Below are 15,063 nucleotides of genomic sequence, written 5' to 3'. Positions count from 1 at the left end.
TGATGTTTCCTCACACTGCTGTTCTTCTCTCCTTCCCCGTCCTTATCGCTCTAGTTTCTTCTGCTCTTAAGAAATTATTTCTAATATGGGAGCAGGGAAGTAAATATCTTAATTAAGGGAGCCATTTTAGGGTTTACAAGAGACTTATCTCTAGAGGGGTTCCCAGGTCCAAGGAGAGGTCCCCAGATTGTTCCTTGGGCAGCAGAGGAAAGGGTGCCTGAACTTTCCTTGTCCCATAGCCACACTGATGAATATTTTGCATATCACCATAGAACCTTCATCTGGCGGTGGATGGAGATAGAGACAGAGACCCACATTGGAACACTGGACTTAGTTCCCAAGGTCCAAATGAGGAGCAGAAGGAGGGAGAACATGAACAAGGAAGTCAGGGTCACGAGGGGTGCGTTCACCCACTGAGATGGTGGGACTAATGGGAGCTCACCAAGGCCAGCTGGACTGGGAGTGATGGAGTATGTGATCAAAATGGACACTCTGAATGTGGCTGGCAATGAAGGCTGACTGAGAGGCCAAAGACAATGGCACTGGGTTTTTATTCTGCTGCATGGACTGACTTTGTGGGAGCCTGATTTGTTTGGATGCTCACCTTTATAGACGTGGATGGAGCAGGGAGGACCTTGGATTTCCCACGGGGCAGGGAACCCTGACTGCTCTTAAGACTAGAGAGGGAGGGGGAGGTGGACAGGGGGAGGAAAAAAGGAGACGGGGAGGAGGTGGAAATTTTTAATAAATAAATAAATAAATAAAAAGGAAAAAAGAAATTATTTCTAGACCTTTCACCATAACGTCCTCCTCTGTTCATCCTGTAATGACTTAGGTCAAGAAATCGGAAAATCAGCTGGGTATGGTTGTACATGCCTTTAATCCCAGCACTCAGGAGGTAAAAGCTTAGATGGAATATTCTGTCTTCTGTCAGTTAGCTCTGTCCCGTCAGTCAACTCCTAAATAACCACCCAGAGACTTTATTAAAATATTTATTTAACTTTATTTTATGTGCATTTGATATGAAGGTGTCAGACTCTCTGGGACTAGAGTTACAGACAGCTGTGAGCTGCCATGTAGGTGCTGGGAAATAAGCCCATGTCTCTGGGAGAGTAGTCAATGCTCTTAACCACTGAGCCATCTCTCCATCTCCATGGAAACTTATTATTTATAAATCCTTGGTTAATAGCTTAGGCTTGTTACTAACTAGCTCTTACACCTTAAATTAACCCATATTTCTTCTTTATAATGTATTTTTACTTTATTTGCTTTGGTGTTTTGCCTTCATGTATTTCTGTGTGAGGGTGTCAGATCTTGGAGTTACAGTTGTTAGCTGCCATGTGGGTGCTAAGAATTGAACCAGGGTCCTCTGGAAGAACAGTCAGTACTCCTAACTGCTAAACTATCTCTCCAACCCCCATAACCCATATTTCTTATCTACACTCTACAATGTGATGGTTCCTTTTTTCAGCATGGAAAGTACATCTTCCCATATTCTTGGCTACTCTACCCTTCTTCCCAGCATTCTCTTAGTCTGGCATTCCTGACTAACCTCTTTCTGCTTAGCCATTGGTCAGTTATCCCTTTATGAAATCAATGAGAGTAATACATTCACAATGTACAAAAGGGTTATTCCACATCGTTTCCCCCTTTTTGTCTAATTAAAAAGGAAAGTTAGCCAGCTCAGTTGGTAGACCATGAGACTCTTGATCCTAGGGCCACGGGTTTGAGCCCCATGTTGGATGCCAGATGTTGTGCTTATCTAATTATTCTTTATCAATAAAAAAATGGAAGTCAGATATCAGAATAAGAACCTGAATTATCAGAGAAGCAGTGGAGAAGAGAGCAGTGATCTTCTATCTCTTCTGTTCTTCCATCCAAAAAGACTGAGATCCTCTCTAAACGCTACAACTTCCTGTCTGTCTATCTGTCCTCAATGGGCATCCAAGAGGCTCCTTATAGAGCTAGCTAGCCATTTGGGCAAGAAACTGCTCTTGCCTGGACTGTTTGATGGTATGCTGTATGAACTGGACATGCAGGACTCACAGAAAATGACTACTGAACTTGCCTAAAAGTGAGATGATCTTTCAGGGTTCCTGCTTCATGAAAGACTCTGTTAAACATTCTGCAGGATACAGAAGAAAGTGACTGGCAAAATGCCAATATAGGGAGAACTGTCTTTGAAATTTCCTGCTTCATGGAAAAGTTTGCCGGATACTATGACCAATAGGCTGAAGATGAATGCCGCAACGGTACAGAAGAACTTTGGATAACTGTCCAGGCAGTGAGATGTCTCTGTCAATTCTAGAGTTTTAGAAGTTGCTGACAATGTTCTTCCTGTTTACTTAGGTAATATTATATATCCTTCTAGATTCTTTGATGGAGTTGAAGAATAGATAGTTATAGTTTTTCTTAGATATGATAAAAGATAAGATAGATATAAATATTATAACTAATGTTGCTTGATACCTGTTTTGTTATATGTAATTTTACTATATTAAAGTTAAAACTTTCCTTTTTATTTAAACAGAAAAGGGGAAATGGTGTGGGAGGTCCTTTTGTATATATATATTGCTTTTACTGGTTAATGAATAAAGTAACTGGCTTGGCCTGATAGGGCAGAGTAGAGATAGTGAGGAAAACTAAACTGAATGCTGGGAGAAGAAAGGCAGAGTAAGGAGAAGCATGGAACTGCCACCAGAGATAGAAATGCCAGAATCTTTCTGGTAGGCCACAATTCTTGTAGTAAAATATAAAATAATGGAAATGGGCTAAATTAAGATGTAAAAGCTAGCCAATAAGAAGTTAGAGCTAAGGGGCTGGAGAGATGGCTCAGAGGTTAAGAGCATTGCCTGTTCTTCCAAAGGTCCTGAGTTCAATTCCCAGCAACCACATGGTGGCTCACAACCATCTGTAATGGGGTCTGGTGCCCTCTTCTGGCCTGCAGGCATACATACAGACAGAATATTGTATACATAATAAATAGATAAATAAATAAATATTTAAAAAAAAAAAAAGAAGTTAGAGCTAATAGGCCAAGCAGTGATTTAATTAATACAGTTTCTGTATTTTGGGAGTCTGGGCAGCCAGGAAATAAACAAGCCAAGGAAATAAACAACAAAAGTCTCACAGATTCAATGCAATGCCCATCAAAATCCCAGCAAAATTCTTCAAAGGCCTCAAAAGAATGGTACTCAACTTCATATGAAAAAGCAAAAAAACCCAGAATAGCCAAAACAATCCTGTACAATAAAAGAACTTCTGGAGGCATCACAGTTCCGACTTCAAACTCTACTATAGAGCTACAATACTGAAAACAGCCTGGTCTTGGCATAAGAACAGACAGGAGGACCAATGGAACCAAATAGAAGACCCGGATATCAATCCACACATGTTCGAACACCAGATCTTTGACAAGGACACAAAAAATATCAAATAGAAAAAAGAAAGCATATTTAACAAGTGTTGATGGCGTAACTGGATATCAACATGTAGAAGAATGAAAGTAGACCCATATCTGTCACCATGCACAAAACTCAAGTCCAAATGGATCAAAGACCTCAACATAAAGCCAGACACACTGAACCTTATAGAAGAGAAAGTGGGAAGTACACTTGAACGCATTGGCACTGGAGACCACTTTCTAAATATAACTCTAGCAGCACAGACTCTGAGAGAAACAATTAACAAATGAGACCTCCTGAAACTGAAAAGCTTCTGTAAAGCAAAGGACACAGTCAACAAAACGACAGCCTACAGAATGGGAAAAGATCTTCACTAACCCCACATCAGACAGAGGGCTGATCTCCAAAATATACAAAGAACTCAAGAAATCGGTCACCAGAAGAACACAATCCAATAAAAAAAAATGGAGTACAGACCTAAACAGAGAACTCTCAACAGAGGAATCTAAAATGGCTGAAAGACACTTAAGGAAATGTTCAACATCTTTAGTCATCAGAGAAATGCAAATCAAAACAACTCTGAGATTCCATCTTACACCTGAAAGAATGGCCAAGATCAAAAACACTGATGACAACTTATGCTGGAGAGGTTGTGAGGAAAAGGGAACACTTCTGCATTGCTGGTGGGAATGCAAGCTGGTACAACCCCTTTGGATGTCAGTGTGGCAATTTCTCAGAAAATTAGGAAACAACCTTCTTCAAGACCCAGTAATATCACTTTTGGGTATATATCCAAAAAGTGCCACGATATCTTAATCGTGCCACAAGGACATATGCTCAACTATGTTCATAGAAGCTTTGTTTGTCATAGCTAGAACCTGGAAACAACCTAAATGCCCCTCAATTGAAGAATGGATAAGAAAAATGTCGTACATTTACACAATGGAGTATTACACTGCAGAATAAAGTAGCATCTTGAATTTTGCAAAAATGGATGGAGCTAGAAAACATTATTTTGAGTGAGGTAACTCAGACACAGAAAATTATCACATGTACTTACTCATAAGTGGTTTTTGAACATAAAGCAAAGAAAGCCAGTCTATAAATCACAATCCCAGAGAACTTAGACAACAATGAGGACCCTAAGAGAGACTTACATAGATCTAATCTACATGGGAAGTAGAAAATAGAAAAAGACAAGATCTCCTGCGTAATTGGGAGCATAGGGACCTTGGGAAGAGTTGAAGGGGAGGGAAAAGGCAGGGAGGGCAGAGAAAAATGTAAATAAAAAAGGTAAATAAAAATCAATAAAAAAACAAAAAACAAAAGTCTTTAAAAAAAAAAAACAGGTATAGGGCTGGAGAGATGGCTCAGTGGTTAAGAGCATTGCTTGCTCTTCCAAAGGTCCTGAGTTCAATTCCCGGCAACCACATGGTGGCTCACAACCATCTGTAATGAGGTCTGGTGCCCTCTTCTGGCCTGAAGGCATACACGCAAACAGAATATTGTATACATAATAAGTAAATAAATAAATTAATTAATTAAAAAAAACAGGTATAATGACATATTCATGTAATAAGCACTTTTTTCCTTTCTTCTTGCAGGGTTAGGGTTCAGTCCCAGAGTCTTGCACATGCTAGGCAAGCCAGTACACCTCTGAACTGTGAACTATTGTCCCAGTCCCAAAGCTCTTATATCATCCTTGTTAAGGCATTCAGGCAGCCATATCACATTCCATCAATTCCATAGCCTTCACAGCCACCTACAATGCCGTGTTCTTCCAATCTGAAGGTGGTGAAATTACATTTTTCATATCCCCTACTTACTGATGGAGTTGGTATCATGGATTTAAATGGATAGAGCTTTTTTCCTTTTCTATTTCATCTACTCTCATCAAGCCTTCCTTATCGCAACATGATTTAGGCTCTTTGTTTTCTTTTTCATTCATGCATGAGCCTTAAGAACATTATGAGTATGAAACTTCCCATAAAGAGTTAAGTACAAGGACCTGGGGCTGGAGAGATGGCTCAGAGGTTAAGAACACTGACTGCTCTTCCAGAGGTCCGGAGTTCAATTCCCAGCAACCACATGGTGGCTCACAGCCATCTATAATGAGATCTGGTGCCCTCTTCTGGCATGCAAACATACATGGAAGGAATGTTGTATACATAATAAATAAATAAATCTTTTTTTAAAAAAAAAAAAGTACAAGGACCTGGCACATGGCAAGCCTTTGGTAAACACATGCAATACTTCTATCATTATCTTAACAATCAGTACAGCGTCTGTGCCTGATTAGACCTTCAGCAACTGTTCATTAATCAATGAATGAATGACTAGATCAAAGAGTCATTCATTGATGAAATTGCTGAATACCCTCATATTCTGAATCTAATGGTTTATAATTTTTCAAGACCGTTATATTTATATATTGGTTTTTCAAGATAGGATTTTTTCTGGGCAACAGTCCCAGCTGTCCTGGAACTCACTTTATATATTAGGTTGGCCTTAAACTCACAGAGGTCTGCCTGCCTCTGCCTTCCAAGTGCTAGGATTAAAGGCATGCACCACCACTGCCCAATGATTTATACGTTTTTTATTTCATGTGTCTGAGTGTTTCCCTGTGTGTAGGTATGTGTGGCACATGGATAGATGGTGCCCACAGAGACCAGAAAAGATGTTGGCTCCTCTGGACCTGAAGTTACAGCTGGTTGTGAGCTGCCATGTGGGAACTGGGAGCCAAACATAGGCCTTCTACAAGAACAGCAAGTGCTTTTAACAACTGAGTCATCTCTCAAGCCCCAGATTTATAACTTTTATATTGTCCATTTTTTTTACAAGCAAGGAAACTGAGGCTTGGAGAGGTTAACTAACTTAGCTTGGACCACTTAGCTGGAAAGTGGGAGAACCAGGACTGGAACTTGCCAATTCCCACTTGTGAGACTAGCCCAGCCCTACTGTGCTTCCTTACATGTGTGTTCAGATCAGGAGAGCCAGCTGAGTCAGAATGAGAGCTGTAAGTCTTCCCAAGGTTATGTGTCCCAACCCTGGAGAAGTTGTTCCTCCTGTTGTGACCCTGGGACACAGGATGTGGAAAGGGCCCAGCGATCAGGAGCAGAGTGCTGGAAGCCTCCCTTCTTTCCTCCCCTCTGGGCCTCTCATGTTTCCTGCCCTAAACTCTGCTCTGCTATTTTTCCCAAGGAACTAACAGCATGGAGTGTCCCTAAGGAGATAGTTTTGGGGCCAGGGAGCCAAGCCAGGGAGGTGACTCCATTGCTAGCCAAGACAGGGGTCAGTGGACTCAGGGGCCCAGAAGAGTGGGTATAGGAATGAGGAGATCTGCAGGAGACATGTGATTGCCACTCTGAGTAAAAAAACAACAGAAGTCAATGGTCCTCTTAGGAGCTAGATGTGGTGGCGCACACCTTTAATCCCAGCACTAGGGAGGCAGAGGCAGGCGGATCTCTGTGAGGTCATGGCCAGCCTGGTCCACAGCTGTTCTAGGACAGCTAGTGCTGCTCTGTGAGGACTACACACACAGCTGCCACTTGGGGGAGGGGGAGCTCCCACACACAGCTAGTCCTCATATTACTTATCATTAGGACAATCTGAGTGACAATAAAGACAGCAGCTAGTGTTTACTGAGTGCCATCTTCGCGCCATTCACTCTACTAGGTTGAGTGTCTTTCATAGTCTCACAGCTCGCTTCATGAAATAGGTAATCAATATGATGTTTACCGCCTTCCTCTCTATTTCATTTCCCTCTCTTTGCCATTTACTTCTCTCCTTTCTCAAATGAGGAACCAAGTTGAATCAAGTGGTACATACTTGCAATCTCAGAAGTCTAAGAACCAGCCTCGGATACATAGTGAGTCATGGGGCAGCCTGGCCACATGGCAGTACCTACTTCTTGTTCAAAGCCTATAACTTTTTCTCAAAGTGTATTTTTGTTCATATGCACGCGCGTGTGCATGCACACTTGTTATATGAATCATCAGTCATGTATGAGGGTACCCACAGAGGCCAGAAGAGGCCTTCATATCCCCTGGATCCCGGATCACAGGTGTGGGTGCTGGGAACTGAACTCGGGTCCTCAGCAAGGGCAACAAGCACTCTAAACTGCTGAGCCCTTTCTGCAGCCCCCAAGGTCTATAACTGACAGAAGACAAAACTGAAGCTTGAAACTACACAAATTTTTGAACCCTTCAGAGCTGGGGGACTATAGAGTAGAATAGAAGCCCTATGTTGTTTTTGTGCGCATGTGGGAGGGATATGTCTTTGTGTGCACATGAGCATCCAAGTGCACATGTACATGTGTATGGGTGTTATGTGTATTCATGTAGAGGCCACGGGTTGATGTCAGGTGTCTTTCTCAACCTTGTGTTTTGAGATAGGGTCTCCCATACTGGACCTGGAGCTCAAAGATTTGGCTAGGCTGGCTGGCCAGCAAGCTCCAGGGATCTGCTATCCCTGCCTCTCAAGCAGTGGGATTACAACCTGGGGAATAAGTACTCGGGGTGGCCAATGCCACACTGGGATTATGGTACTGCTATTCTCTGATTTTTATGTGGGTGCTGAGAATCAAAACTCAGGTCCTCACACTGTATGGTAAGTACTCTACCAACGAGTCATTGCCTGAGCCCAGAAAGTTCTCTATTCTTTGAGCAAGAATACAGTACATAGGAATGCAGCTTCCAGTGGCTGTGGGCAGTGTGGTGCTGGGGAGGAGAGCTCTCCAAAGAGGCCATTGCCCTGCTCTGAAGTTTGAGACGGGAGGATTCTTGTCACTACTGGTGGCCAGAATGGATCCCTAGAGCTGAATGTAGGGGCTGCAAAGTCTGAATTGTTCCTTGGAGAAAAAGAGCTCCGGGCAGGCTGGGATGGGAAAGCAAGCTTCAGGGGTGTCCAGCCAGCGCTATGACCATTCGCTCAAAGCCGAGTCCTTCAACAGGAAGGGCTCTGTGAGTCGGATTACCCTCCGCTGGCACTAAGGCACGGAGAACTTTTCAAGAAACAAAAGATACACAGCCCAGGAAATAAGTACTTGAGGGCAGCCAGTGCCACCTGTGACCCCTTCGTGTTGTCTCTCTGCCTGTGGGTTCTACACCTCGCTCCTACACTGCTCTCTCTGTATCCACTCTGTCTCCTTGGCCTCACTGGCACCTTCCTCTGGGCTCATTCTCCTCTCACACACCAGGCCTCTGTCTGCTGTGGCAGCTCTTTTGTTTACTTCCAGAGCTCCTGGGCTCACTACTAGCCAAACACAACGAAGCCAAGCCAGAGAGAACTCTGTTCCAGACTCAGTCTGGCCCCTGTGGGACAGGTAATGGCCTCCAAACCAAGGAGGCAGCTCAAATGAAGGCTGCCCCCTGCACTGGGCTCTCACTTCAGGTCCTGACAACCCAAAGGGAAAGGACACAAGACCTGCCCATTGTTGGGCAGGGATCCCTACTCTTGAGACAACTTTGGCTGGCAGCCCTGGGAATCAAAGACCCAGCTGGAGAGAGGTGGGGAAAATTTTGAGGCCCTCTGGGTGGGAACCAGAGTCTCCTGGCTCTTGTGACTCTCTTTAGCCAGGTAGAATCTGGCCTTGAGTCCTCCACTCTGGGATCCAGGTGCCTCAATTTCCCTACCAGTGGACTGTCCTCTCAGAAAGTTTACATCCCATACCTCCCCAAAGATTCTAGCAAAGGAAAGGAAGTGAGCATTTACTGTGGGCCAAGTTCCAAGCAGGAAGCACTGTGGGGCTGGGCCTGGCATTGTCTGTCTGAGGTCAGCAGGGAGGTGGGTGATTCGTGTGTAATTATGTACTTGTAGAATGGGAAATGTAAAGGGAGGAGCTGCAGGAGCAGCGAAGTGCTGCGGTCACACAGAGCAGAGAGCAGCAGTGGGGTGGCAAGCCAGACCATGCGGGACCATGCCAGAACAATGGTCAATGGCAGAAAGGAGATGCCACCATAGGGAGGAAGAGACCCTTGGCAGGCCAGATGCCCTGGTGGAATAAAGTGAGGCTCAGTCAGTGATTCAGGAAGCAGAGGGAGCCTGGACTGGGCAGGTGCTGGTGACCAAGGTGGAGACAAATTTAAAGACAATCAAGCTCCTTCCCTCTCCTAAGGCTTCATTCTGGAGACAGCAAACTGACTAAGGAATGTAAAACTCTCGTTTTCTGCTAGGCCCCAATGGAACGGAAGGAGCTGGGGACCAATAGGCCTTTGGAAGGATCAGGAATGGGGTAAGAGGTGAGCACTGGCCCTGACCAGCTGTACTCTCTGCCCCGTTCTGCTTCAGTTCCCAGGCGTGGGGGTGGGGTCCAAGCCAGAAAAACAGTTTTTACCTGAGGCAGCCTACCTTCATACTCAGGGTCAGCAACTCTTTAAGGGGTCTGGGTCCTCTGGAGTGAACAAGAAATCTGCCACAACGTTAGGAATGAGGATTCAGCTTTTTTATCTCGTCAATGTACATTTTAGTCTAACAGTCTAATAGGCTCATACTCTTTGCCCCTACACTTCATCCCTACCCATGTCCCCTGCTCGACCAGCCCAGACAGTGAGCATCGCCTCTGCCCTAGGGGTGGAAAGTCACAGGCACAAAGGTGACTCAAGGAGGGGATAGCACTGTGACTGTCCCGTGAAGGGCGTAGGATAGCACCAGCTCCTCTAGAGAGTCTGGAGGCGGAGGAGGCCAAGGCAGAAGAGACGGAGACCGAGTCTCGTTCAAGGACTCCTTTCCTGAGTCTCAGTTCCACTCAGTCTGTTCTTTGGGTCCATCGTTGCCTGTCTGAGGAGCAGAAGGGCAGGAATCTTCAGATGGGGGGCTCGTTAGCCGAGACCACACCCAGAGAGAAGGCCTGCTGAAATCCCCTTTCATGCAGACTGTCAGGATACTTCCGGCTGCAGCTTCACAACCCCTCTGTGATCCCGGGAGCATGTGGAGGGGTTCTCTCTGGATGTGCCACCCTGTAAGACAGAGGGCCAGTGCTGCTACCTGCAGCCACAGGATTCTACGACCATGTCCTCGTACTGTTTGTACACCACATTGTTGGCGGAGTCAATGAAGAGGATGCTAATGGGACTCAGCCGTGTGGGCACACAACAGGTGGGTGGTGTGGACTCAGGGTCCATAGAATTCATGAGGGTCTGGATGACCGCATGGTTTGTGGGCTCCAAGTGGGAGCGCAAGGGGAACTCACACAGTCCTTCGCAATGGAAGGCCTCATACTCAAGGGGCGCAATGATCCAGTCGTCCCAACCCATGTCCTTGAAGTTGACATGCAAAGCTTTACGACTGCAACGAGCCTTGAGGTTCTTGCTGGGTCGTTTGCCCTGGCGGTTGGCCAGTGGGGCCCGCCGTTTCCGCCGCTGGCTAAACAGGTATTCATACACAGTCTTGTCATCCTGGCCAGAACGGGCCTTAATCTCGTTAAAGAACAGGTCCCGTTTCTTCGTACGACCAAATACCAGGAACAGGGCCTTCTCGTGGACCTGTCGGGCAGCGCGTTCAAAGCCCAGGCCACGGAGGTCCACAGCCCGGCCCCGTTCCCAGGCCTCCAGCTCCAGGCACAGCTGCGCTGAGTTCTTAAAATTTCGGAAGAGTTTCCAGATGTCGAACACCTCCCAGCCAGACCCATCCAGGCCTGGCACGGAGCGCACATCCAGCAAGGCTGCCGGCTGCCGGCCGCTGGGGCAGCTGGACAGCTTCAGCTGGGCAGCCCGCCCGCTACTGGGGACCGCTAGCTTGGCCGTGTCCAAGGGCTTCTTCCGCAAGATCCGCAGTTCAGCCCCCAACAGCCCATCCTTCTCCAGAGCACTGATGTCAAACACGTACCTCTGCTTCCTGACCACAGGGCCTCGATCATCTGGAGAAAACAGCCAGCAGTCAACGTCTGTCACTTCCCCGAGTCAGCCTGCCACCTCTGGGCCTCCAGGGAGGACCTAACTCTCTCCCACTCAAAAGAGATTTCTTTAACCTTCTCCCCACTATGGTCAAAGCCAACACCCAAATCACCAAGAGCCCTTTTCCAAATGGAGGTAGGTGTGGCGCTTTGTATGATATGAGTGTCCCTGCTGCATGCTGATGAGATATATATATATATTAGAGTCATAGCCGAGACCTGCCTTCTACCAGTGCCCACCCCATGCACGAGCCAGCGTGATGACCTCCCACATGTAAGACAGATAGTATGTGCATGTAATACCCCCTCTTCCAGAGGAGGAGCCTGAAGCGCCGAGTGAATGAGGGAACTCATTCAATATCATCTAGCTAGGGGGGCATGGAAAGAGAACTGTAGCCTAGAACTTCAACATTTCTCTCTGAGCTTTTTCCACCTTAAGGATCTTAGCGTTCTTGTTACAGGCGAGGAACAAAGCTGGGGAGTAAATTGATGTAGGCAACACAGCAAATTAATAGCAAGGCCAATCTGAAACTCAACTTCCCTAGTTCCCAGTTTAACAATTTTGTTGTGTACATGAGTGTTCCAGTGTGTGTGTGTGTGTGTGTGTGTGTGTGTAATTGGGCTCATGAGTGAGTGTAAGGTAATACATATGCTATTGGCATATGTAAATACAGTCGGGCTTCTATGAATACTAGAAAAATGATGCTATATATGTGTATGCATGTATGTGATTCATTTACCAGGCTCTCTCTGTCTCTCTCTCTCTCTCTGTCTCTCTCTCTGTCTCCCTCTCTCTCTTTCTCTCTCTCTCTCTCTCTCTCTCTCTGTGTGTGTGTGTGTGTGAGAGAGAGAGAGAGAGAGAGAGAGAAACTCAGTGGTATCTCTGAATCAGCATGCCCTCCTTCCTAATGCCAATATGCCATTAGAGAATATTCAAATATTGCTCTAGAAAGTAACTAATTAGGCCTTTAAACTCTCCATCTCCCCCTCCCCAAACCCCTTTAGTGCTGGGGGGACACAAGGACTTATTTTATGAGCCCTAGAGGGGTCACAGCTTTCCCTGGCTGGGCAGGCAGCCAGGCCACCTCCCCCACCTCTGCCAGACCTGCTGCCTCTGTACCTCCCCCACCCCCTGTCATTCCCCTACAGACCAGCTCTAATGAGGAGCCTCTCCCACTCTCTGGCCCCTCCCCCACCCTGCCTGCCAAAGTCCCAAGACTCAGAACCAGAGCCTCTGAACGGCAAGGCACCTCACTAACTGCCAACGGCCCAGCTAGCTCTGCACTGTGCGAACCTGAGGCTCTACGAAGGGAAGGGATTTGCTGAGAACACACAGCAAGTTTAGAGGAAGCATTGAGCCCGTAACACTAGGTGGGCAGACCTCCGGAGAAGCAAGGAAGACAAGTGTTCTCCCAGGTTACTGATAAAAGCGGCATGTTAGGATAGGATGCGAGGCTTTTGCATTCACAGGGCTCGGACACCACCCAAGCCAATGCCCAAGCCATGCAATAGGCATACAGGAAAACAGACCCCAGGGAAGAAGGGACTTCTAGGGTCACAGTGTGAGTTAGGTCAGCTGCGACTTCAAGATGATACACTTTGGGTCTTTACATATCCTACCCTTTGCCCCCTCTCTGAGGGTAAAGTTGAAGACCCACAGGTACCTAAAGTTGCTTTCTCTTTGCTATCTGAGGGATCTTGGAGTCTAGTGTCCAGCTGCAGATCTTGGCTCCTCTCTGTACTCTGGTGCCTATTCTGCACATTGCGGAAGCTGGACATGGTGACCTCTAGGTGCTCCTAGTACCGTACTTGGTATGTATAAACTCCAGACTCCCACCCTAGGCTGGAGCTACACACTGACCCCACCTGCACACTCCAGGACTTTGGAGGTCCTGGGTCTCTACAAATGCCCCTCCCTGCCACCCCACCCCCTCACCTTGCCCTTTGTCAATAAAGCTGGTGATGGTGTTGGCCAGGCCAGCCTCCAACTTCACGCTGCTGTTGCGTCCCTTTCTGTCAGCATCGGACAGCGTCCTGTACAGCGAGAGCATGTATTCATGGGGTGTGATGGGGGGTGGACGGAACGGCTCCTTGGGCTCTCGAGGGGTCTCAGGCTCCCTGGTCTTCTTCAGCAGGAAGGAGCTGGGGGCAGATCCTGTTTTTGAGGATGCTTTGCCCCCAGGAAGCTGTCTTTTTGGGGTTACAGTCCGTGCTGCAGGCTGCCTAGTCTGGGGAGGGGGTCCTGACTTGGTTTCAGGTCCCCCTGATCTGGGGGGCGTCTTTCTGGGCTCATCCTTCTTGGCCTGTGTCTGCCCAGAGCTTCCCTTTGCCCTGGCATTGGTGGCCCCCCCACCGTAGCTGTGACCCCCTGGCCTAAAGATGTTCCGGGTCAGGGTTGGCCTCTCCTTGGCCTCTGCTTTGGCCAACCCTGGCCTGGCCCCTGGGGGTCTCTGGCCTAAGTCTGGGGCACCCAACACAGTGCAGATCAATTCCAGGTCCAGCCAAGCCAGGTGCCAAAGCAGAAAAGTAAGGAGTTTGGGGAGTCTCATCCTCTGGCCAACCGCTGACTGACACCACAGAGAAAGGCAGCGAAGGTGTCTCTGGCTTGGCAAGAAAAACCACGGAAGGAGTGGGTCTTCTGGAGCAGCGGCGGCGGCAGCAGCAGTAGCGGCAGCAGGCAGGGCTTTCTCCTCAGTCTGAGCGTCTTGAAGTCCGCCGGGCGTGTGTCTGTATCCAGTCCCATAGTGGAAATGCTCCCGTATCCAGACGTGCACCGTCTCCAGTCAGCAGCTGAAAATAACTCGTTCTTGAAAGGAGAAAGCCGACCGCCCCCTTTCTCCCGCACAACTGACTGAGGGCTTGAAGGAGGCTTGTATAAGGCTGAGGGATTTTTCCAAGAAGGAAGAATGGCGTAATGCTGCCTGTGCGCTCCAGTTTTTTTTTTTTCCCCTCTAATTTTGAATCCTTTCCAGTGAAAATACTTACACACACACACACACACACACACACGCACACACACAAACCTGCAGGTGCTCCGAAAAATCTTTTACAAACCTGAACTCAGGAATTGGAAACGGAATTCCAACCCAAACCAATTTAATTACTCTCTGATGTCATGCTGTCTAAATTCATTTAAGTGCGATATATTTATGTGAAAAAAATCACCGGTGCCCTTTGGAGGCCACGGCTCACGGGGGCTCTTGGCTCAGAGCCCCACAGCGGGACTCAGGCTTAGGGGGCCTCCCCATCTCAGAGTAGACTCAGGGGTCTTCACCTCCACCTCCCTGAGCAGCCCACCCCTCCATCCTGAGCAGAGATGCTGAGGAGCGAGTTGCAGAGATCTGCAGGCACTGCGCATGTGGGCTAGGTTTTCAGTGAAGTCCTCGTCCTAGGAGTTGTCTGTAAAGCAGTTTCAATCCCTCTGTCTAGTCTGGGACCTGGTGTGTGTGTGTGTGTGTGTGTGTGTGTGTGTGTGTGTGTGTGTGTGTGTTGGGGGGCAGCACAGATGGCAGCATTTACCCACAGTTTCTTTTATTTTAATAAACTTGTGACCCAGAAACAGAAAAAAACAAAACAAAAACAGTGCCCACTCTACCACCCCCACCAAATGCCATTGGCTAAGCACTGCCATCCCGTAGCCCCCTTGGCTGAAAACAGGTCCAGGGTGTGTGTACTCAGCCATTGCCCAGGCAAAGACCGCCAGTTTTCTTAGAAGAAACTGGCTGAGACCAGAGGCGGCAGCCCCAGCCTAAGGCAGCAGCGACCCCT

The 15,063-nt window shown here is 47.4% G+C and overlaps 1 protein-coding gene across 1 annotated transcript; it reads right to left on the bottom strand.

Annotated features, from left to right (window-relative positions):
- Positions 1 to 9,824: 9,824 nt before the first annotated feature.
- Gdf5 (growth differentiation factor 5) lies at positions 9,825 to 14,176 on the bottom strand. Its single transcript, XM_048431654.3, has 2 exons — positions 13,232 to 14,176; positions 9,825 to 11,259 (listed from the first exon to the last, which is right to left on the bottom strand). Exons 1-2 carry the CDS (start codon positions 13,842 to 13,844, stop codon positions 10,385 to 10,387), a joined length of 1,488 nt encoding a protein of 495 aa, XP_048287611.3. The 5' UTR covers positions 13,845 to 14,176; the 3' UTR covers positions 9,825 to 10,384.
- Between the last annotated feature and the right edge of the window lie 887 nt (positions 14,177 to 15,063).

The sequence above is a fragment of the Myodes glareolus genome, chromosome 10 (genome assembly GCF_982192425.1).
Source record: "Myodes glareolus chromosome 10, mMyoGla1.1, whole genome shotgun sequence".
NCBI lineage: Eukaryota > Metazoa > Chordata > Mammalia > Rodentia > Cricetidae > Myodes > Myodes glareolus.
This window is presented reverse-complemented; position numbering and strand designations above follow the sequence as displayed.

What these genes read in the sequence shown, in the direction of transcription:
- Gdf5 (XM_048431654.3), bottom strand. Translation starts at nt 13,844, where the DNA reads ATGAGACTCCCCAAACTCCTTACTTTTCTGCTTTGGCACCTGGCTTGG. An exon ending in CTTTATTGACAAAGGGCAAG is followed by an intron (nt 11,260 to 13,231) that starts GTGAGGGGGTGG and finishes TGTTTTCTCCAG; the next exon opens with ATGATCGAGGCCCTGTGGTC.